Source organism: Lutra lutra, chromosome 5 (genome assembly GCF_902655055.1).
Source record: "Lutra lutra chromosome 5, mLutLut1.2, whole genome shotgun sequence".
Taxonomy (NCBI): Eukaryota; Metazoa; Chordata; class Mammalia; order Carnivora; family Mustelidae; genus Lutra; species Lutra lutra.
This window is the reverse complement of record NC_062282.1, coordinates 113,871,078-113,896,173: the sequence shown is the minus strand read 5'-3', so window position 1 is coordinate 113,896,173 and position 25,096 is coordinate 113,871,078. Positions and strand designations below refer to the sequence as shown.

The window sequence follows — 25,096 nt, the reverse complement described above, 5'->3', positions numbered from 1 at the left end:
TTAAAGTGGTCCCAAATTTAGACATGTATAACTTAAACAATTGGTTCACTTAAAAGTGAGAAAGAAAACTGTTTCATTACATGGTCATTTTGGTTTTTTCTCCCCATCAGTTTTATTTGACATACTCATGTAGGACCACAATTATAACTTATACAGAAGCTTGAAAGTTGTAAAAGCCCAGGAATGAGGTTTTTTTAAAAATGTGTGACATTCAGCTCTTGAACCCTAGTACCTAATACTGGGCTGTCTCTTACCATCAGCTCTGCTTTCTGTTTCAACAGAGCCGTACATGCATCTCAGCTATCACACCTTCTGGCCTCACTCCTAAACCCAGGCTCATTCTCAGCTTTACTCCCTTGCCTATTTGTAATTCTAACCACCTCATTTGATAGAGTGTGTGTGTTCCAGGGCCATTTATGCTGAGTTACATGGTATGGGGAAGACAAAGGGTAAAGAAAGCCTTGGAGTAAGGATGGAACAGTTGTATTAATTGTCTTTCCTACATGATGACCCATGAAGTCTTAGAGGCACTAGAGAAATGTCTCCTGATTTTATAATATGAAATAATATCATTTTCATTTATGAACGAAGGAAAAGCAAAAGGTAAAAATGATGCTTACAAAAAATTCAGTAATCCTTTGGTGGAAGTAAAACTTTTAAAAATTAAAATACTCTATAATCAATGGATTTTTTTTCAAAGAAACTTTCTTATGAATAAGCTGTATCACACAGTAATATTGAGTCAATTACGTGAATTTGAGTGAGAAGAAAGCTGTTCTACAAAGAATGATAAAGCTTCTCAGTAGTCCTATTATATTTGGTTAAAGGACTGGATCATTAGTCACATTTCCACATTGCTTGTATTTTACAATGTGGATGGTTTAAGGTACAAAACCCTATTATGTATGTTTTTAAGGCTATGTTTTAAATTTTTAATTTGCCTTGGTTGCCAGACGTGCAAATTTCATACAGTGCCAAAAGTTGGGAATGGTTTAAATGGAAATAAATTCTAAGGTTTTCTGTGTTAATGTGTTAAGGTTTCTGTGTTTCTATATGTAGATTTGTAAATTAAAGTGTGCAAATTAAATGCTACATTTGTTTGCTGTAGTAAATAGACAGCTATAGCAAACCATCACAACTTGGTCACCTTTTCTAAATTCTTTAAGGGATTCTAAATTACTGTATTTGTATTTTATAAAACATTCTGCTTTATATCAGTAAGAAAAATGAAACACTAAACCCTGAAGTAAACTGCATCTTTAAGCCATCAAGTCTCTTGGTGAGAAAGGAACAGAGTAAAAGCTATTGAGTCTAAACCAAAGTACTTGGTTAAAAATTTGTACGTAGCATGGTATGTCAAAGATTGTTTCTTTTACAGACTTTTGGAGATCTTCTGTGATACCATTGTTGCCAGTTTATTTGCTTTTCAGGTCAGAAGCCCAGAGTTAAACAGAGAACTTACTTTGGGAGACAAAACCAGTATTTCTGGTTTATTAATTTATAATTGAGACTTTTTTTTTTCCCTTTTGGCTAGGAAGTGATAATTTTTCTCCTACACCTAAAAGTTTAAGGATAATCTTCATTATTTTGCTTTATTTTAATCCAGATGACTAATTAATAGTTTCTTGTTTGCTTGCTTATTTTTAAGTAAAACCTACATTTTATGCTCCCCAAAATCCATGACTGTTATTTCCTTCTACAATCTGGCTAGGTTGAGGAGAAATTCTAGACATACATAATAGTTTTGCTTTTGTTTTTTGGGGTTTTTTTGTTTTTGTTTTTTGCCTAATTCTGAGAGAAATTTAGGTTCTCTGTTTTCTCTTTAAAGTAATTGAACCTTCTTCTCCTAAGAAAATATGAAAAGATATTTTAGTTTAAATTATTCAAGTTGGTTCTATTTTTTAAGTTGGAAGACAGACTCAGATCTTCTTAAAATGGATTTTGATGTGTCGTAAGGATTAATGTACTTGTTAGTTTTCAGAGTATGTACTGTAGCAGATTCTTGATACAGATTTTAGGCTTTGCAGTGACGATGCAAAGTACAATGTGTTTTCAGTATTTTGGTTGCTTTTTCTTATATAAAAATAGATGTAAGAGGGTTAGCCATTTGAATAGAAGAAACCTTTTTATTGTCACAAAAACAAGACTATAATCTCTCATGGAGTAGAAAACTTTCAGTTTACATGAAAATGACTTAGTTGAGTGGAAACATGATATTTTAAAAAATACTACAAATTTTTTGAAAAAATTTTGAGAAACTTCTGGAAAACCTCTGTGTTTATTCTTAGGATAGTATCCTTTAGATTTGTGTATTGGCAACAAAATTCTTTCATAATGGGATCTCTTTCTATTTCCTTCCTTCTCAAAAAAAGCATTGATAAATATCTTTGAATAATTTCAAGATGTTAGTGTATAGAAGACATTTTCTTAATATGAGAATTGGGTCTTTAAAATAATGCAAGTACAAATTAAATTAAAACTGTCTTTATAAGTCGATGTTTTGTAGGTTGCTAACCTAGATCTGAGAGAAATTTGCCATTTTAGATCTAAAAATTAAGCCTATTCGTCATTTAAAAGTTCTTTCTCCAGCTCAAAGGTAAATATATTTAAAATATTTCCTACTGATTAAATCTTTCCACTTGTCCTTGATTTTTCTTACATATTGAAATTTTGGTGTTTGCCTGTATAGTTGCTTAATTTCAGTTGTGAAAAATGTTGATATTACATTAGAACTTTCAAAATGTCAGCCATTTGGCAGAAAAAAATTTACCCTATCTCTAACATTCTTTTTATTTTAAGGGTTGAGATTTTGTTATCTAAAGTAAAATAAGTTAGCCTTTAAAGTATGTGGTCCATTCAGCTGGGACTGAGGGGTTAAAAAGGAAGAAAAATTATTAAAAGAAAATGACTATTTGCATCAGTAGTTTTGCATTTGCTGTTTTGAATATTTACTAATATATTCTTTATGAAAGTCTAATATACAGAATGATCTATGAAAATAATAGCAAGATAAAGGTACTAGAAGAGTTTATTTAAAGTACTTGATCATTATTTCCATTAAATTATAAATCAGGAAATGTTTTGTCTTTAATGTTTTTTACAATACACGTCTGTAAATATAGTATAGAAGCCTATTTTTTTTGGTATAATAATGTTATTTACATTATCAGGTTGTATTTATGTATGAAAGGATAAAAGTAAGTTTATCTTACTTGGAAGAAAGAACAGATTTAAAGGAACTAAGTTAGAGAAATTAATTTTGAAAGCCATTCCTATCATATTTCAGGTATAGTCTGTTACTTATTTTTCTATATGAATAATTTATGGTTAGTAAGCATATTCCTGGGATTAGAGCATAAAAGGGTTTTTCCTATTTCAAAATAATCTATTATATTTAGGTATTAGAGACATTTGGTAAGTAGCTCAACAAAAAGTTTGTTACTATCTTAGCTAGCATAGAGAGTGTCTGTAAGTGATCTCAAAATAGGATTACACAGTTACTGGTGAGGAACTCTAAATGGGGTACACACAATGCAGTTAATTTCGCCTGTCTCAAGAAATAAGCCAGTTTTATATTCTGATACGTCAGATGCTAACAAAAGTCTGTCTTCATAGGAAGTTTTTCTGTAGTCTACTACTATATACTACTTAACAAGTTTGGACTTCTTATATAGTAATTGACTAAAATACACATTGCTCCAAAAATTTGGTGAAACAAGCAGATGTTTTGAGTTGAAACATGGTGAAGAGTCTACAAAATAAAATCCCATGATAGACTTCAGTTGGTTCAGCAGATCTTTGCATAATTCTTTTGGCCAGGAATAAACTTTCAGGCACTGGGGTTATTGCTGGAAAATACACAGGTACTGTCCTTTTTTCTTTCCTTTCTTTTTCTTCTTTCTTTCGTTCTTTCTTTCTTTTTAAGGTTTTATTTATTGACGGGGCACAGGGAGAGAGGGAACACAAGCAGGGGGAATGGCAGAGGGAGAAGCAGGCTTTGCGCCAAGCAGGGAGCCCGATGCGGGGCTCCATCCCAGCACCTTGGGATCATGACCTGAGTTGAAGGCAGATGCTTAACCAACTGAGCCACCCAGGCTCCCCAGATATTTTTCTTTCGGAGAAAGAGTAGAACTCTTGGAAAAGCTGCCTGTTTACTTGTTTATAAAATAAGTTAAATATTTGTTATGTTCTCTTCTGGGTTGTGTATACATCAGGTTTTTGCCAGTGGATGATTAAATAGGATTGAAATCATAACAGTTTTATGACGGTAGTATTTCATGGCATTGAAGCATTTCTAACAGTTGGTTAATATTAATTACCATTAACATTTCGCTATATTTTAATAGGATGTGGAAATAATTTCAGTGCATGAGATTGAAAAGGTGGTAAAGCAAACATACGTGCTTTATGCTGTGAATTCATAGTTATTTAGGTTCTTTTAAACTCCAGGACACATTGTACCTTTTTTCTGGCATTGGTGGAGGGTATGTTGTAGATCAAGACTTTATTAAAACCTAGTTTGAATTTCTTCAAATGTTAATGTTTGTCAAACAATGTGTACACATAGGTTATATAGACAAAAGTATTTAATATGTTATCTTGAAAACCAAGTCCACTTCCTGATCCCCCTTGCCACTTCTGTTCATGTTTTAGCTGTTTATTTTGGCTTTTAAAGATCTTTGTGTTTCTAAATATAATGCTAGTACTACTAACTGTTAATTAACAGCTCTGATAGGTGAGGATTTTCCTTAAATTATGCCATCCTCTCTGCTTCCTCTCCTTTATGTTCTTAATTACTTCACAATTTTACTGAAAAGTTTCAATATCCAGTAATTATTACACCTATGTAAATATTACTCATATGTGAGCATTAAAAAGTTATTGTAGCTTCTTGTATAATTTTGTTCATTACTTTTAAAAATTTACTTATTTTTCTTTGTATTTCTTATTATTAATTCCACTAGCTTCTCGGTATTGTTTTCCACAAGGTCGCTTATAACTTGTATTAGTTCCCACACATTTCCTCTTCCCTGTAGAGATACCCTTCCTAAAGACTTGATTCTCTAGCTGCTAGGTGGAGGATTGGCCTCAGGCCTGCCAGACAGCCATCATTCTGGGACTTACTTTTGTTGTCATCTTGGAATTCTCTTTGCCTTTCTTCTAAGTTTAATTTCCCATTTCCAGAATTCAGTGTTTTTCTTTCTTGGTTTGTTCAAATGTTTTGGTGGGGCTTTCTGATGACGTGTGCATTCATGGTCACTAGTTTTAGACTGCAGTCTGCAAAGTGTCTTAATTCTGTATTCTGATTAACCTGGATATAGAATTACAGGTCGTCGATATTTTTCTTCATAATTCTGAAGAAGTTTCATTGTTCTCAACCTTAGACTTTACTGTTAAGTACAGTGTCATGATATGTAATCTTGCATGTGATTTGTTTTATTTTTCTTCTCAGGAAGTTTTTACAGTATTCTCTGTCTGGTTTCTGAAGATTCATGATCACATACCTGTTGGAAATTTTTTTTTTTTTTTTTTTTTTTTTTTATTCTTTGTGCTGGGCTTCTGGTAGGCTATTTTAATTTAGAAACTTTGATTTTGGAAATATCTTTTATGTTGTCTTTGATAACTTATTCCCTTTTGTAATCTCCCCACTCCCTGTTCTCTTTCAGTCAGATACTGTACCTCCTAGATTGATCCTCTCATTTTGTCACCGTTTATGCTTGATGGAACTTTGCCTCAACTTTATCTTTCAAACCTATTTTTTAAAAATTTATTTTGCCTAGGGCTCCTAGGTGGCTCAGTCAGTTAAGCATCTGCCTTCGGCTCAGGTCATGATCCCAGAGTCCTGGGATTGAGTCCCACGTCAGGCTCCCTGCTCAGCGGGGAGTTTGCTTCTCTGTCCCTATCCTGTCTCGTGCTCACTCGCTCTCATCTTACTCTCTCAAATAAAATCTTTAAAAAATTTTGTGGGGCACCTGAGTGGCTCAGTTGTTAAGCATCTGCCTTCGGCTCAGGTCATGATCCCAGGGCGCTGGGATCAAGCCCTAGATCTGGTTCCCTGCTCAGCGGAAAGCCTGCTTCTTCCTCTCCCACACCCCATGCTTGTGTTCCCTCTCTTGTTCTGTCTTTCTCTGTCAAATAAATAAAATCTTTAAAAAAATTATTTTGCCTCTTCTATTGATTTTTGCTTAGCCTAATGAAATAACTTTATGAAATACAGATACATCTCATATGTAGATATCTGTGTATAAAAACATACATGTAAAAAATTTTCACTCTGTTGCCTTTTTCATCTTTCTTTTCTTCAAGTTATTTTTTCCCCAACGCTATTTTTTTCCTCTTTTACTTAAGGTGCTATCCTCTAATACAGAGATTGGTAAACTGGCCTATTGCTTCTGAGTTGCATCGCGTTTTTGTATAGCTCTTGAGCTGAGAATGCTTTTTAACATTTTTAAAGGTTGTTTAAAAACGATTAAAAAGCAGACAGAAGAATATGCTGCAGAGACTATTAATGATCCACAAAGCCTAAAGTATTTACAGTCTGTTCCTTAACAGAAAGTTTTCTGATCCTTGCTTTAATGTCTGTAGATTCCTTGCTTTTCTTTCATGGTTAGGAGTCAGACACTACAACTGAGTTGGAAACTGTGTGTAAGTAGGACTTGGTTAGCTTTCCTGGAGATTAAAACTTGTTAATGCTGGGACGCCTGGGTGGCTCAGTTGGTTAAGCAGCTGCCTTCGGCTCAGGTCATGATCCCGGCGTCCTGGGATCGAGTCCCACATCAGGCTCCTTGCTTGGCAGGGAGCCTGCTTCTGCCTCTGCCTCTGCCTGCCACTCTGTCTGCCTGTGCTCACTCTCGCTTCTCTCTCTATGACAAATAAATAAATAAAATCTTTAAAAAAAAAAAAAACTTGTTAATGCTGAAGTTAGTTTTGTTCTGGGTAGACTGTAATGTCATTATCTGTTGGTCTTTTCTTTGGGGCCTTTTGGTTTCTCTAGAAGAGAGTCTGCTCTCCTCACCTGAGGGTGTGAGCCTGCTGCACATGTTCTGAAGGTGAGAACACCTTTGAGTATGTAGGCTTTCATTTATTCTGATTTCAGTATACTTGCCTTAATATAAATTGTGTACTTCAGAATCAGTTTCTTCAGAAGCTAAATCTTCATCTTCTGCTGGAGTCAGAGTGAAGTTTGGGTTATCTGACTGCACAGGGAGTGGAGAGTTGGGCATCGAGTTTCTACTCATATAGAAGTCAGCTCCCCTCCTCTCTCTTCAGCCTGACATGACACTGCTGTTATGTTGAATACTATACCTCCTAGTTTAGATTTTGACAGAAAAGGTTGAAAGATTGAAATATAACTGGTAATTGTATATGAAGTAAAATTAACTTTTTTTTTATTATTGTATAATCTATTTGTCCTTGTATAACATCTCATACGACTTTTTGGTATTGGAAGTTCATTATTTTATTCCATTATGTAGACATCATTATTGCTAAAAACTACAAAGAAATCTTTAATATTCAGCCCTCTGAGGTTTTAGATGTATTAGTTGCATTTTACAAATGAAGAAATTGGAGACACAGAGTGGTTAACTTTTACATGGAGGATCTCATAGTAAGAGTAGAACCAAGATTCAGGCAGGCAGCCTAGATCTAGAGAATGCTTTCTTTCCATCTATGTTACACTATAGTTCAGAATAGCATATGATGGGGCGCCTGGCTGGCTCAGTCACTTAAGCATCCAACTCTTTGATCAGCTCAGGTCTTGATCTCAGGGTCGTGAGTTCAAGCCCTGCATTGGGCTCCATGCTGGGTGTGGAGCCTAAAAGATAGCATCTGATAAACATAGCAGGTGAATTAGAATAGTGATGCTGTGAGTTCAGAAGAGAGAGACAATGGGCTGGAGAGTTAATGGTAAGCTTTACAAAGGATGTAGAGCTTACATTTTTGAGTAGGTAGAAGGGAATAAAGTAGTTCAGATAATAGGTTGTGATCCAAGACAGTTTAGCTATTACCTTTAGAAAATGTTAACACACCATTCTGATTTAAGTAGAGGCTTGGGGACTGTTGAATGAAAGCTTGAACATATGGGTGTAGCCAGATCATAACATTACATTTCAGAATATTGTATGTGTATTTTACACTGTGGGTTATGGGAAGGTTTTGTTCTAATGTGGGATTCAATAGAAACTTGGTTTCAAGATTCATCCAATATTCAATATGAATTGAGGGTGTGGAGGTTATAACGTTTTAGGTGTTTGTGGTTAATATATTAAGGTAGTAGTGATACAATGAACATTATGCTTCCTGCCTGGACTACATTGCATCTAATTTTGTTATTTTCTTCCCTTGAGTGTTGACATATTTTGTAATTTAATTATTCTATAGTAACAAAATATTGCGGTGGGTGTAATATTTGAGAAATTTCATTTCGGTCATTTCATAGCACTTTTGGCTAAGATTTTGTTTTGCTTTTCATTGTAAGTGAAGGAGTTGGAAATTGTCTCTAGATTCTTATATCCATTTTCAGTAAAAATGAAGCAGTATTTTTCCAGCCTGGGCTTAGGGCCCTCAGCCAATGAAAGAGATCATAGGTAGCTCTCAAAAGCAGTTCATTTGTGATTTTTGGGGGAGGTATGGGTGTATTTGCTTTTAATCTTACTCCATTTCCCTTATTCTTTCCCAGTGTGTAATGCCAAGAAAGACGTGGATGTATTGTGTTTGATATAGTAAAATGAACCACCAATGTTGTTTCTTTTATTTTTAAGTTTTGGAGAAGACTTAAATGAGTAAGGAACACAGGATTCAGAATATCCTAGAGGGAAAAATTTGAGCATCTGTATTCTAGAATTTCATCATCAATCTTAAACATTGTTTTGTGTTTCACTCCTTTAATGTTGAAAGTTAAGATGAAGTTTAAAAGACTTGTAAAATTGTTCCTAACTTGCTTTCTTAGAAAACTTGGTACTCAGAGATAATTCTCTACTTCATTTTAAGAAAAACAGTGATTTGCATGGGGAAAAGCTTTAGTAGTCCTATTTATTGAAAAAAGATCTTTTTTTAATTTGCTTTCATAATGTTCACACTTTACCTGGTTTCAGCTCTTAATAAAGTGATTGATATCACTTAATCATAGATATAATGAGGTTTATGCTTTTATTAATGCATTATTTTAAGAATAATTGTATAGGGGCACCTGGGTGGCTCAGAGGGTTAAGCCTCTGCCTTCAGCTCAGGTCTTGGTCTTGGTCCTGGGATCGAGTCCTGCATCGGGCTCTCTGCTCAACAGCGATCCTGCTTCCCTCGTCCCCCCCCACACACACACACCGTCTGCCTCTCTGCCTACTTGTGATCTCACTCTCTGTGTCAAATAAATGAAATCTTAGGGAAAAAAAAGAATGATTATATAATAGGAGCTTACATGTGTAATACTTTTCTTCTCTGAGTAGACGTTTGGAAGTTTTAAGCAGAGAGGTCTTAATTTTGTAGTTTTTAAGTAAACTACTGAAAACTGAATCATAATGTAAACTTAAGCTACAGTGTGTTTTTACTTTTGTTAATTAGAAAACGATCCCACAAGCTTAGATTATGCATGGTGGTTTAGGTAAATACTTGGTAGCTTTTTTCTCTGTATGCAAACGCAGCCCCTCTTGGAAGTATCTTTCATTACAAACAATGTATTTTCACCCAGGTTAATGGAACAGGTCTATGTTGATGGTGGTGCAGATCCCTTGCTGGAAACTCTTGATTACTGTCAGGGCCCTGTGTGGTATATATAGTCTTAACCATTTTTCCCCCCCTTTAGAAAGTCTTTATACTTTAAGCAGCTGTAGACTACCAGTGTTTGTCTTTGATGTGAGAGCATAAATGCAAAAACTAAAATCAAGATATTCTTACTTTCTGAGAAAAATGTAATGATAGGATATATGCAGTGATTAAGTTGTAAAACAGTTAAAGAATAATTCATATTACATCTTAGAATGATGTGGAACCTAAATGTGCTTTGTTAAACTCTCATTAATCATTTTAATTGAAATTGACATCCTATCATTTTAACAATCCTGCTTAAGCTGAATATTACAAAATCATGCTAACTTTTGCAATGATGCGATATACTCTTATTGCTTGTAAATGATTTAGTATCTGTTAGCCGAGATAGGAAAAAGATTGACAAATATGTTAGGGAGAACTTGTACAATAATGTTGGCTGATTTCAGAAAGAATTGTGAAGGGATAACACATGGACTGTCACAAAATACCGCACTGCAAAATAAGAACAATGTAAATATCACTCTTGAAATTCTTACTGTAAATTGCAGAGATTGTTGGTTTTTCAGATTTATAAGACTTGAGGATTTATAAAAAGAATTTAGCTTCCCCTTTCCCCCTTAGTGTTCAATATCATAGAAACTGACATCTATTATTGTGTGGGTTAGCTTTTTCACTTCAGTTGAGTTTCAGATTTCTCTGTTCTATAACTAGAGTACTATAGACTTAAATTGAGCAAGATAACTTTGTGATAGAGTACTGAATATTTGCTGTGGGCAATAACTGTAAACTAATGGCATTTGCTTATTTGTTAGTCTTATTTTTTTTTAACATTAAAGAAGTAATTAGTTCAAATACTTAACCAGTATATATTTAACTTGAGTTATGGTAGCTATAAGAAGACATTTAACATACCTGGTAAATGACTTCAGAAGTTGTATGCTGAAGTTCTATATGTGTATTCTGGTTTTACATACCCTAAAGCAGGTATTCACTATAGTAAATATGAAAACATGCAGAAGTCTTTTATATAAGAAGTTCAGGGGTTATCATCTAGCTTTTCAGTATCTGGTTTTGTCTTATCTTAGAAGCAAATTGGGTATTTTATTTATAGAATATAACATAAAAATATTACAATCTATGAAGAAATATATTACTTGAAATCAGTTTCTTATACAGCGATTGGTAGGTAGTATCTCCAAACTAATGTGTAGACTGTATTCTAAAATGCCTAGAAATAAAATAATACTTTTTTAAAGAAATAATGCTAAAAATGGCATCTCCCCCAGCAATATTAGCCCATGAAAGTTCATTTTGTCTGTAACATAGTATACAAGACCATAGTTGTCCAAAGAAAATAGCACTATTACTAATAAGTAATTAGGGAAACAGATTAGAGAAAGTATTTAACTTGCCTCATGGTATTTAAGAAAAAGAAGAGAGATTTATGTGAAAAGGAGGTTAGCTGGTGTGGAAGTAACATGAGAAGAGATGAGAACAGTGAAAGGCAGGGAGGGGATGCTACTCACTGAAAAATGAACCGAGTAAAGGGCGTTAATAAAATACCCAGCACATACTGTTCTGGGGGCCTGGTTCATCTGAAATAAGTGAGTAAAGATGAGCTATTCCTGTACCACTTTTTTTTTTTTTTTTTTTTTTTACATTTTAAAGGGGAAACTACCCGCTAAGTAAGCCTTAAAACAACTCCATAGCCTTTATAAAACCGAGGCAGTCCTTTAAATTTATAACCATGGGTGGTAAATAATTTATATTTTTGTTATTACCAATAATAAAAACAGATCTTTAGACTAAAACTTTTTCTACATTGTTTTTTTTTGTTTTGTTTTGTTTTGTTTTTACTTTGAGTATATTGTCCCAGGAAAAAAGTGTTGTTTTTTATATCATTTTCAAAAGATCTATTTACCCTTGCAGCATAGAATGAATACTATTTCTGCTTACCTAAACTGCCATGTAAAAACATTTCTGTGGCAAAATTCATTCACTGATTGTTTGAGTACCTACTATGTGCCGGGCATTTTTCCTGGAACTCTAACTACAGCAGTGAACAAGAGAGAAGAATCTTTGATTTAATGGACTTTACATTCCAGTAGAGATTTATTTCAGGTTCCATTTGAAAAATGCCCAAAAGTCATCTATCTTTATTACCTTTAAGTTTTCTTACTTTTGGATAGGTGACCTTAACTAGAGCAGCTGGGACGCTACATTTCTATCCAGTATGCTAGGTAGTATTAAAAAAAAAAAAAATAGAATGGGCAATAAGTTTATTAACCCATTTTTATTTTTATTTTTATTTATTTATTTTTTTTATTAACCCATTTTTAAATAGGGCAAAAAAGAACAGCTTTTTGAGCAGCAAGGGTGAAAGTTCTTATCCTTTCCCAATTTTCCGTGAAGGATTCTTCTGATCATGAGAATGTTTGAACTGTACACATTTTTCATGGCAGCTCTGTTTTTAGGTTTATTTTGTTACTGCTAAACTACCACATGACTTGGGTGCTATGTACAGTTTAGAAGAGACAGTATTAAGTGAACATTCTGGATCTAGACTGCCTAGATTTAAATCCTTACTTCGTCTAAGTAAGTTGTGTGCTTTTGGACAAGTTACTTTTCTGTGCCACAGTTTTTTAAAATCTGTAAAGTAATGGTAATAGTTGGCTAATGGGAGGATGAAATTAATTAGTAATGCCTAGCACTTGCAAGTACTAAATGACAGCTATTACTCTTTTCCATGCTTGACATGGAGTTGATGTGAAAGTTGCTTTTCTAGTTGTTTTTTTTTTTTTTTTTTTTTTTTTTGCCAAGCACCTCATTATTTTGTTTGGCAGGTTTATGCTTTCAAGAACAATTTGATATAATGGAAATATGGATTCTAGCTTTGCATCATCCACTGGTTTGATATTCATTTGATCACTTTGTTGGAGGAGTGGGGGGAGTTCAGATAAAACAATCTAATATTTTTACATAAAAGCTTTTTTTTTTTTTTTTTTTTTTAAATAACTGAGCATGTTGTACCTTTGGCTGTTTTTGAGTACTCAGCTGGAACTTACTTTCTCTAGGTGTTTTGTTTAATGGTAATCTGTGAAATGATGATACCAGCTTACCAGTGACTTAATAATTCTCATATTTTGAATTATTGGGTGATTTACTGATGATTTCTGTGATGTTTGTTTGTGTGTTTAATTCTTTTTTTTTTGTTTTGTTTTGTTTTGTTTGTTTGTTTTGTTTTTTTTTTTGTGTGTGTGTGTTTAATTCTAAATGTAATTTACTCAAAAGCATGCCAAAGAAAAGGTAGTTCCCTAAAATAACCTCTACTTTGGCTTTTCATGTCACTGAGAACCTATTTCATAAATTTATTATAATAACCTCCTGGTAAAACTTGAATCTGATAAAACAAATATATTCTGTCCCTAGTTACAGCTTAACGTGTATATGTGCACTTTTCATTAATTTTAAAATGTTATAAACTTCACTAAAATTTGCTTTGTTTTTATGTCCTATTTCCTGAAAGACTAATCAGATTTTCATTAGTTTTTCACCTCCTTCCAAAGGGCACCTTGTAGATAAGCATGTTGTACAATCAAAATAAATGTTGTAGTCAGATGTTATTGGAGTTTAAGTCCTGTAAAGATGATTCTATTTAACTCCCATAAAGTTACCTGCGGTTTTTCCTGAACTTTATCTTCTGCAGCAAAGTTCTATTTTCATTAACTACACACTATTTTAAAGTAGAAGATGGTGGTGAGAGATCAGTCTGTGTTACCTTTGGATTTTTTTTCTTTGTGAAAGCAATGGCAGTCTTGATTGTAACAGAAAACTATCTGGAATTTGGACTTGAAACAGGTAATCATTTCATATAAGTTTAAAAATCAGTTTTGCTTTATCAGGTGTTAATATTTTTTACTTCATTTAATTATGTTTTATATTTGATGTTTTTAAAATTAGGTTTGAGATGTACAGTAATCTTCTAAATAATTAACCTTTATTATTCTTAATTTTCTTTTTTTGTTTGTTTTAGCTAAATTTTTTGTTAGCTTTTTCCAGAATGCTGCCCCCTCATTTTTTCCTTAAAGTTAAATTTAAGTTTCTGCAATGCTGAAGTTTACTCACATATATAAAGATGCAAATTTTGATGCAGATTTTATGCACACTTATGGAATGTACAAATATCAAAGGGATGTTTTCAAAGACTGTTCCTGCTAATAACCAAATTTTATTGCATTATGGCATACTAATTAGCACATGAAAGAGCCTAAGCTAGTCACTTCAAGATTTAAGATGTTCTGTTTCCTAACATTTTATTTCCAAAGAAAGAGTCTGTATTAAGAATAATTTTTTTTTTTCCCTGCAGGGTTTACAAATTTTTCAGATAGTGCGATGCAGTTTCTTGAAAAGCAAGGTTTAGAATCTCAGTAAGTTTTTAAAAATACTAAGTATCACTGAAGTTTAAATTTTTTCACTTTTTTGTAAAACATTTACTCTAAGTGGCTTTGTGTTTTTAATCATTGAAGAGAGTTCTTTTTTCAGGACTTTCAGAAATATCCTCACTTCTAATGTTTATATATGTATAAAGTTAATACGTTTGATAGAATTCTTATTTGGATTTGCTCTTATTTGATTTAATTTCTATGCCACCAGAGATTAAATAACTTTATATCTGAGTCATATATCAAATTCTGTGTTGAATATGCAGGTTGGGTTGTTATCAGTGTGGTTAGAGATGCTAGTTCACCAAAATCCATTGTAGGTAATTGAGTCTGAATAGTCTTTTTTTGTAAAAGTTTATTTAGTTTTTGTTACTATGAATTGTGGTTTGTAAAGTAATTAGAAGAAAGGAAATTCCGAGAAAGTTAAAGAACTTACTACTTTTTTTTTTTTTTTTTTTTTTTTAATTTAGGGGTCCTGTTTCAAAACTTACTTTCAAATTTTTCCTGGCTATTTTCTGTTCATTCATTGGGGCTTTTTTGACATTTCCTGGATTACGACTGGCTCAAATGCATCTGGATGCCCTGAATTTGGCAACAGAAAAAATTACACAGTAAGCGGAAAATGTACATAAGCACATGCAGATAAATATATGTTTTCCATCTTAATGAAGGTATATTATTGTAATGAAATCATAAATTATTGTTTGAAAATTAATAAATAACCATTTGATGTCACACTACTTCTATAAGCAGGTTTCTTTTATTCACTTCTAAATTTTAAGTCCTATAACTAAAAGCATATCAATTACTAGATTTCTTTTTTACTTGTTAAAAAAAGGAAATACCAGTATTTGTTAGTCAGAAGTCAGTGTTTATGATACCGTAATTTCTACAACTGAACTAAGAATCTATGATCATTCTCTTAAATCAGAATATTTTCATTCACATATTTAAATTTTATGTAAATCTTAACTTTTACTTTAAAGTGTTTTGAAAGTTAACTCTGTATACATAAATTTGTGTTTTTCCTATATTACTGATTGGCTTATGAGACTTAAAACAATATTTTATTTGGGGATTGCTGATACTATACAGTATTAAATACCATAGATTATTTTTAACTGCCAGATTCTATTTCAGTTCTCAAATAGAGAAATCATACTTGAATTTCTACATAAAGTTCAAAGCCCATTTACTCTGTTTTTCATGGTTGTTATAGATGTTTTTTGTTGATGTTAGACACCTTGACAGAATGGCAGGTTTATATCTTTCAGTTCATATCCAGACACAAATTTCCATCTTGTCTTTATGTTTTGCAGTAGACTCCCAAGTTGAGAACATTCCATTTTGATATATGTATATACTCTCTGAGTTTCTCTGATCATTTTTCTTAACATTTCTGCTCTTAAAACTGTATTTAATGATGCTGATTTTGTAGTCTTTTCACATTCTTCTCTCTCACGTATGTCATTTTCCTTTATTTTAATTTTGAATCTTTTTTGTTTTTTCCTTAACCTCCGTTTTTCTACATATTTTGTCTGTGACTGTGTGTGCACACGCATGCAGGTGTCTGTGCATACGCACACTTGTCTGTGTGCACACGTGTTTACCTGTTCTCACCTCCCAGTACCCACTTCTTCATCCCTCTTTTTTCCCCTCCTTTTACTCAGCGTGCTGTTGGTTGCATCCTGCCTTTCTCCCAACATCCATCCATCTCTCTAATGGCTTCTTTTAAAAACACAACCGGGTTCTCCCCCTCCTCTCTACACATACACTTCAGTCCACAACCCCAGTGTTAGGATTTAAATAAGCCGAAAGGATGGGTGGAGGGGAGCCCTTCACCAGCTACTGAAACCGCTGTGGGCTGCTCCTTGATACTAGAGTGTTCCCTAGCAACACTGCATACCTAATACTGCTGCTTTCTTCCCCGCACCCAGTGGTTTACCCAGGCTAGGGGATGGAAGGATCACTTTATAAAAACATTTAAAGCATTTAGTGGTGGTTTATGATTGGGAGGGGGCACATCTTAGTTTCCTTTTCAGTAAAATATAGCTTCTTTTTAAGGGTTTTTTTTTCCCCCTTTGGGGTTTGGAGCTTTATTTTCAATTCATTGCAGCCCCCGATTGTGTTATAGCACTCTGCCATGATAACAGGAGTGTGGGCAACCTTGTTCTGGTGTGAGAATAGCATGACTGGCACAAAGAGCAGCGTTCTCCTCAGCCCCGTGTCTAGGCACTAGTACTTGTTTAAATGCCAAGCTTAGAACCGAAGTTCCACCTTTGTCTGCCAGGTGTTCTGACGCAACCCTGTTTTCCTCACGTAGATCATTGCCCTGCTTTCCTCACATAGATCATTGTCATTTTCACTGTAGTGAAGATTTTGAAATGTGTGTGTGTGTGCATGTGTGTATATTTAAAACCCTCCAGTTTAGCCCTTCACTGTGGTTAATCCTGAAAACAGGACATGGTAATAAAATAGAAGAATCTGTCTTTTTTCTGAAATAAGAATAGTCTTTACAGTCATCTGTCTTTGTATAATACAAACTTGGGATAATAATTAACAATAAAATTATAACTCAGACCTAAAACCTTTTGGTGTGTTAGGTATATTGCCTTTCTGGAGTAATGTAAATTTTCTTGGTATGTGTAGAATAGGGAATTTAACTTCATAATACTTCATGAAGAAATAAAAATATGTGAATCATTTATGATTTTAACAGTGTATTAAAACATTATACATGATCATTGCATATTGAAGTTTCTTTAATTGTTAAGTTGTTGTAGTGGGTTCCATGTGCCGTATGCCTTCTAGTATTAAGGACCTTGCTAATCACTGCTCTCACTTGTAAATAATGAGGCACTTTGTTTTAGCTTGTGCTGAAAAAGTGTCAAAAAATGATGCCTCTATACTGAAAATCTAGTGGATTCATTGACTGTGTAAAGTTATTTAAATACCTGTGTATTGAATCAGGGATATAGTAGGGGATTGTTAAAGAACACTAGGATAGAACTGAACAGATTTATATTTTAGTGCTACATCTGCCTTTAATCTGTAATATTGCCATGAACAAGTCTTTAACTTTCGTGAATCTAAATGTTCTCATTTGAAAAATTCAGATAATGAGGTAGATTTGCAGGGGCTCAAATCAGTGTCGAGTGATAACAATAAATAGAAAATAATGATGACAGTAGTACCTTAATACAGAACACTGAAAATAAGTTTCTACCTTCATTTTGTAAGTTCCAAGTATCTGTAGTTTATTAGTGTATTTTGTTCCTGGGTTTTTATATTTATTTCTTACATACTTTCAGAACATTACTTCATATCAACTTCTTGGCTCCTTTATTTATGGTTCTGCTCTGGGTAAAACCAATCACCAAAGACTACATTATGAACCCACCATTGGGTAAAGAAAGTGTCCCTTTGTAAGTATGGGTATTTGAGGGCTAATTTTTGATTCCTTATAGAATCAAAACTGTTTTCCAAAATGGTATATACTGTAACTTAGTTTTTTAATGACAATACTAGAATACTGTATTTTTAAAACACTAATAGAAATGCTAGAAGATGTGTTCTAAAACAAGCTACAAATCATCATTTAACTTTTTTATGATCTTCATTAATGAATGAATGTTAATATACATTAACAGTTATCTTGTACACTTCTAAGTTTTTCTGCCTTCTCACTTAATCCAGTTGTTATCTGACATTTTTATGTCTTGGCCCTATTTTTAAGATAGTTTCTTCAGTTCTTTTTTTCTTAACTGTGAAAATTAACGGAGGATAAAATAAGTAGTGTAAATGGAAACTCATTTAGCCCCTGTAAGGGATATTAATATTTTCCATATTTGCTTCACCCCTTTTTTGTTTTGTTTGTGTTTTTTTAAGATTTTTTAAAAATTTATTTAACAGACAGAGATCACAAGTAGGCAGAGAGAGAGAGAGAGGAAGGGTGAAGCAGGCTCCCTGCTGAGCAGAGAGCCCGATGCAGGGCTTGATCCCAGGACCCCGGGACCATGACCTGAGCCGAAGGCAGAAGCTTTAACCCACTGAGCCACCCAGGCGCCCCTGTTTTGTTTTTTTGATGAAGTAATTTTTCAAGTGAAGTACAGGTCTTAACGATTTTACCCCTAAGTACATGAGTATGTACCTCTAAGAAATAAGGACATTTTCTGACATAATATTATCATCATACTTATCCAAAAAAATGCCTTAACATTATTATCTAATATAGGTTATAATTCCCCTTTTAACAAAAGAAGATGGTAAGGAAACACACTTTATTAACAGATACTAATAACTGTACTTAACATATTAACTCATTAGCCTCGTGGAACTATGTTAGAGTAATAGAAAAACTGAGACAAAGCTGGTTTGAACGCCAGTTCTGATCTTCACTAAAACTGTCACTTGAGGATGATTAACTTCACCGAGCCTCTGTTTCCCCATTTGGAAAATGAAGATAATAGTATCTACCTCACAGAGTTATCATTGGAATTAAATGAAGGAATGCGTGTACTGGAACCAGCTGGAAGTAAATGTTTAATCAGTTTCTTTCACGGCTCTGCCTCATCAGAATTAAAGTAGAAAACCTTGACAAGTCATTGACTCCACAGTATACATTTTATATTATGTATTTCTTTTAGAGCCTGGTACAGATTTGTCTTCCAGTATATAATCAGTGATGACCAGGACTTTTTTTTTTTTTTTCTTAAGAATTCTCTTTGAACTAGGGAAGCATTCATTGAGGTTATAATGTTTCCCCCACACACACACACAAGTAAGTCTTAATGATAATTTTAACTTGACAAATTTACAACATGTTTATTTAAAAGTATGTTCATACATTTCAGCTGTCTTGTATTAAGTGCCTGATGTGTGCTAGAGTTTAGAACAGAGATGGAGCATGGTCTAGGTGTTATTTTCAAATTACTCACAGTGTTACCTTTTATCAAAGGAGAAACCCTGGCCTTTTGAAAACATCAAACCACAAAGGACATCAGAAATTACCTCTTCTTTCTATAGTCCTTTAAGGGGCCCTCGTCAGTCAACTGAAAAAAATATCATAAGGGTACATCTTCTACCTGGAATCCTCATCTTAGTCTTGAGGAATTGTGCCCAACTGAGCCAGCTTGAGCACATAACTTAAATGACTTGTTGGAGAGGAATGTGAGACATCCAATTTCTTCATAATATATCAGAATTTCTGGTTTTCCTATGATCCCAATCAGGAAGTCAGCAGAGTGACTGATACCTGTTCAAATATCTGTATAATCAGACAAAACTGTAGGCATGGGTTGTTGACTTGGTAGTTCCACAGACAGTCTCCTGTAGTTTCTTTCTTTTTCTTACTCTCCAGTTTAACAGCACCCAGCTTCTCTCTCCATTTCACAACCAGGTTTTTTCCATAGAGGAAGGTAGATAGTGAAGGGGATCCCAGTTACTTTCTACACTTTTCTTCTAGATATCTATTACTACTGTTCTTAATGATACAATTTTCTGTCTAGGTCTATTATACAAGTCAAATTATTATATAGATAAGTTTGTAATGTAGTAGAATACTTTTGTTTTATATCTCCAACTGTAATTAAGTATAGATATCCTATATTTTATATGGTGAGCACTGACACATTTAACTAGCATGCTAACGTATTTTGGTCTTTGAGAGCACCGTGTCAACTTTTTGATCTATAGAATGACAGAAGCTACATTCGATACTCTGCGACTCTGGTTAATAATCCTGCTGTGTGCTTTGCGGTTGGCCATGATGCGCAGTCACCTGCAAGCTTACTTAAATTTAGCCCAGAAATGTGTGGATCAGATGAAGAAAGAAGCAGGGCGGATAAGTACAGTTGAGCTACAGAAAATGGTAAGTTTCGTACTGTAGTCAAGAGAAGAACAGCAAGCACTGTATTGTAAGAAAACAAAGCACTTAATTTTCCGTAATAGTAATTTTATCCCACAATACTCCTGCTGTTGAAATAAATGGCATAATCTTAAATTGACAGATACTGAAGAGCCCGCAATCCTATTTTGGTGCTCAGTGAAGAGTCTCAAGTCCTCTTCTTGCCGTAGTACTTCAAGTCCTTTAATTTGGGTTGCAATGCTGTGGTATATCTACTATTGCTAAATGGGAACCCCAGTTGATTTGGAAGACATTACAATATATTATTGTCTAGCCTTCAAGACTTATGGGGTAGGAAATACTAGTTTTAGTGACATGTAACATGATTCCAAGTATTTGAACATGAAATGTAAATATTTAACTTAATGGGAATTCCAGAGAAAGAAAGTGCTAGGAGTCCATCCACCATTATAGTTAATTGGATCTGTATAACCGATCATGTCTTTTTTAGAAATCTGGTGTTGGGTGTTCTGTTTTTCATATTCTTTCATAGTCAGGGTGTTCATCAAGATTCAGAGACTTTCTTATTGTTTTTCCTTATATATTTTTGTTCTCTCTATGATTTTTCCTCAAATTTTAGTTACATATGTTCATGTAGAATGGGGACTTGATTTTTTTATTTATGAGGGTTTTATGACTCATCTGTTACTTTTATTTAGCTTGATTTTCTGATGTCTGCCTAGAGAGTCTAACATTTTGTTTTATATTTGAAATGTAAGTGAATATACCATTTAAATTTAAGGGATTATTTTCTCCAATTTATATTAACCACTTAACTATTTTCAAGGAATTTAGTATTTCCACATTTAAAACTTATCTTCAAACTGAGCCTTTCAAAGTCAGAAGTCAGTTTGGGGGCATTTATAATGAAGTGCAGACCTAATAACATTTAGCTTCTTCCCATGATGGGATTACTTATCTCTTAAGCAGTTCATTTTGACAATTATATGAAAGTTTAATTCACTCCTAACATGTCAGCCAGTGTTAGATACTTAAGAATTTTGTTGCTTGCAGGTGGCTCGAGTCTTTTATTACCTTTGTGTCATTGCCCTGCAGTATGTGGCACCTCTGGTAATGCTGCTTCACACAACTCTGCTTTTGAAAACACTAGGTAGGCTTGCCCTGGCAACTGGGAAATGTGTTTGACTTTCTACCTATAATTAATACTGCTTTTCGTTACCTACGAAGAAATATGCTTCTTTAAATTATTTTCTTGGAGAGTTTTAAAAAGAAACATGGGAAACTTTTAGAAGTTGATTCGTCATCTTCGGGTCCATATAGTTTTATAATATTGTGCTTTACTTATAAGAATTATTTGCTAAAGATTAATTCCCGTATTTACTCAAAAACTTGAATGAGCACTCTTGTTCTTAGTTATTTTGTATTTTAAGAGGGTGATGAAAGATTTTGTTAGTGCCTGATCATTTCAGTTATTATAAGGTAGTTGTATACTTACATGAATCCAGGATCCTTTAGTGAGTTCTACTTTAGATATTGATAGGATAAAGATTTCTCAGCAGAAAAGCGAAGTTCTCCTATAAGTCTGTTCACTAAACCATCAAGTTCCTGTGTGGTGTTATTTGAGAACTATTCATTATTTTATTGATTATTTCCCTTTGCTTAGATCAGTCAGCCAGCCAGTGTGGGGGTTTAAGAAGCCCAGAGGAACTAAAAAAGTATTATTTGGGTGGGCTTCATAGATACTATAGGGCTGATAATAGATATAAATGGCCTTTAGGAATCTATGAAACATAAAGAAGTAACTCAGTTATAAATTATGTGACTCATATCCTATCCAACATAGGAAAATATATGATGAAAACTTTCTGGAAGCTATTAATAGTCTCTCACATTGAAATCATAGATAGTTTCTAAGAAAGAAATTTATTCTGATATTCTAGAGGTAGAAAAGATTTCTAAGAAGTTACTGAGTTTGTCCCTGTCACTCCAGTAGAGGTAGTTGATTAATGTATCATACAAGGAAAAAAATTGTTTTTATTATTTTACCAGATTTTAGTGCAGTTAGTTAAAGGTAAATTAGATTTTTATGTGTACTTTTACCAGCTTGTAGTCTAATCAGGTTAAATGAATTTTTTACCAGATATGTACAAAGGTTATTTTACTTTATTTTCAACATGAAGTAATTTGTTATGCCACTAAACTTCCTGTTCTTAATTTCAAGTATAATTTTAAAACTTTTTCCTTTCTTTCTTTCTTTCTTTCTTTTTTTTTTTTAATTAGAGGGTTTGGGATTAGTTAGTCTTCAAATTTTATTTGTGTCTTGAATTTTCTAGGTAATCATTCCTGGGGGATATATCCAGAATCTATCTCTGCCTTGCCAGTGGATAATAGTCTACCCTCCAACTCTGTTTACTCTGAATTACCATCTGCTGATGGGAAGATGAAGGTAACTGTTACACAAATAACAGTGGCATTGAGCAGCTTAAAAAATATTTTCACTCCTCTGCTTTTTCGAGGACTTCTGTCTTTTCTGACCTGGTGGATTGCTGCTTGTCTCTTTTCTACAAGCCTTTTTGGGCTTTTCTATCACCAGTATCTGACTGTGGCATGAATCTTGGTTAACAAAAAAGGATATCCAAGTCACACTTTGAATTGAAATGCTTGTGCCCTTGAAGGGCTGTCGGAAACCAGAAGAAAGCAAATACAAAGGAAAAAAACATATCAGAGTATCTTGTTTTAAATGCTTCCTCTGTATTCTCAGGGTGAATCAATGGTATAATATTTAAAATTACAGAGTAGATTATTAACTGTTATACTGTGGCATTGGAATTTTAACTCCTTGTATTAACTGATGTGAGAGGGCTATCTACAGGGGTAATACTTTGATTACCTTGGTTTACAGAAACCTCCAGCAGTCTTTGAAACTTCTCATATGACTCCAGTTATTGATTGATTGTTCTTAATGGTGTAAAGGTACTGTTAATACTCATAGTGGCTGCCTATAGAACAGTCTTCAAGCTGAGCCATGCTTTGGGAGAGGGAAAGGAGCTAGAGTCACTTCTGTTGGTAACCTTTCAAACAACAATAGCAAAATCCAACAGAAAGGAAGAAATAGCTACTGTATATTACAGTAAAAAAAAAGCTGCATAGTAATTTTAAATTTAAAGCAGATGTACATGCTTAATATCTACAAGTACTGCTGCTTGAGAGTAGCAAGAGTATTGTTTTAAAATGTATTCTGTCCAACTTGAGGGATCTTTTAAAATGATGGGCCATATGAACATTTGCAGTCTGATAGGCTTGGAACTCCCGTATTTTATTTTATTCTGTGATCCTAAATACAGTTCTTTTAATAGTCTAAAGATATTTATCAATATTGATCAGACTTTTAAAAAATTACTTTAATCCTGCTGACTACCTGTATGTATTGTATTGTATATATATTATATATTAAATATATAATATATTGAGATTATAAAAGGTGAAAATATTGGATCCTTATAATATTTTAAGTTGCTGAATGTATATTAAATGTGATTGAATGAGCTGTGTTTGTATCTAGAAATTTTCTTTCTTTTTGGAATGAGATTAAAATACATTTTGAAAGTTCATCAGATCAAGCAATTTATTTGCGTTGCCCATGTGTGAGACTGCTTAAAATTTTATAAATACTTGGATGAATTCTCTCAAATTAAAATTCTTTTTCTGTCATTTTCAAACATCAGAATCTTTCCCACTAACCAAATCTACAGGAATAATTTAAACCCATGTTAAATAGGATTTGTTTTAAGTTTATAGTGTTTAGAATAATTGAGATAATTTGAAGGAAAAATTCATAGGAATGAAAAATATGTAAAAAAATTTTTGATGTGTTGTTTATCTAAAGCCTAAAATAAAGAGTTTCATTTATAAAGGGAATGAATGTAAGAGATAAATAAGGTTTGTTTTCTTTTTTGAACAAGTAGTAGAATTTATAGATAAACTTTATTCCAAAGAATATTCTTGAGAGGCTATATATCAGTGCTCTTGTCACTATTGGAAGCAATTTTGGAGGTCTTTTGAAATTACTTTCAAGGCTTGTCGTTCACATTCATTTGAATAATTGCAATACAGACAAGTTCCTGTCTTTTGGTATAGATTAGATATTTTGGAATTAGCTGGTATTTTTAAATATGAGTGAATAATAAGTGCTTAAGTTGGATAAAACTCTGGTTGATCAGAATTGTTAATATAGCCTAATGGTAGTTCATGTGAATTTCCAAAAGAAACATTCCAAATACATCTTGAGATAACACCATCCACTAAAATAACTATCTTTTAACAAGATTATAGCAAAGTATAACATTTATTTTGTATGTGAAAGTTCTCACATGTTGGGACTTGAAAAGAACCTTACCTGATACTTAAAACCTTTTTATTAAAGAGCTACATTTTAAAAACTATAATTTAAGTTATTTTGAGTTTCAAAGATTGTACCGAGAAGTAATATGGGGTGGGGGGGGTTAGAAGACTTAGAATTTATTATTGGATGAAATCACATGCATTTCTAAAATACTATTGATTCACTCTTTTTAGACTTGAAATCTCCCTGAGTATACTGTGAACGTGTGCAAACTGCATATTAAAGTAATGGGTTTGATTTAGGTTTTTTTAGTCTTTCCAAACAAATTGAAGAGAATGATGGTTATAACTACTGCTTTGTTTAAGCATCGTCTCCACACAAATTCTATTCCTGAGTGTAAAGGGTTTATACTTTATGTAAGCCAAATATTTTTTTAATTGAGATAAAATTGACATATAACATTGTATTTGTTTTAGGTCCACAACAGAATTTATATATATAAATTCCAAAATGATTCCAAATTATATTTTAATATTCTTAATTAGGCCAGTAGAATTCTTTTTATGTTGGGCTCTAGTCAACATAAATGCTTCATAGGTCAGTTATTTTATATTTCTACTAAATAGGAATCCTTAGTAATCTTGCTTCATATGATTTGTGGGATTACATTTGATAATTTGT

At 33.2% G+C, this 25,096-nt stretch overlaps 1 protein-coding gene across 9 annotated transcripts in view; it reads left to right on the top strand.

The window, feature by feature from the left end:
* Window positions 1-23,684, top strand: part of TMEM161B (transmembrane protein 161B) — a 69,277-nt gene extending 45,593 nt beyond the window's left edge. For 6 of the 9 annotated variants that reach the window (XM_047729847.1, XM_047729852.1, XM_047729856.1 and 3 more), the window contains 7 exons: window positions 13,472-13,623; window positions 14,132-14,192; window positions 14,678-14,818; window positions 17,519-17,632; window positions 19,902-20,076; window positions 21,127-21,223; window positions 22,407-23,684. In XM_047729847.1, coding sequence (XP_047585803.1) covers window positions 13,472-13,623; window positions 14,132-14,192; window positions 14,678-14,818; window positions 17,519-17,632; window positions 19,902-20,076; window positions 21,127-21,223; window positions 22,407-22,684 — 1,018 coding nt within the window. In that variant the 3' untranslated portion in view covers window positions 22,685-23,684. The remainder of the gene's footprint in view (window positions 1-13,471; window positions 13,624-14,131; window positions 14,193-14,677; window positions 14,819-17,518; window positions 17,633-19,901; window positions 20,077-21,126; window positions 21,224-22,406) is intronic. The other 3 variants (XM_047729854.1, XM_047729849.1, XM_047729848.1) reach the window with 3 other exon arrangements.
* The last annotated feature ends 1,412 nt before the right edge of the window (window positions 23,685-25,096 follow it).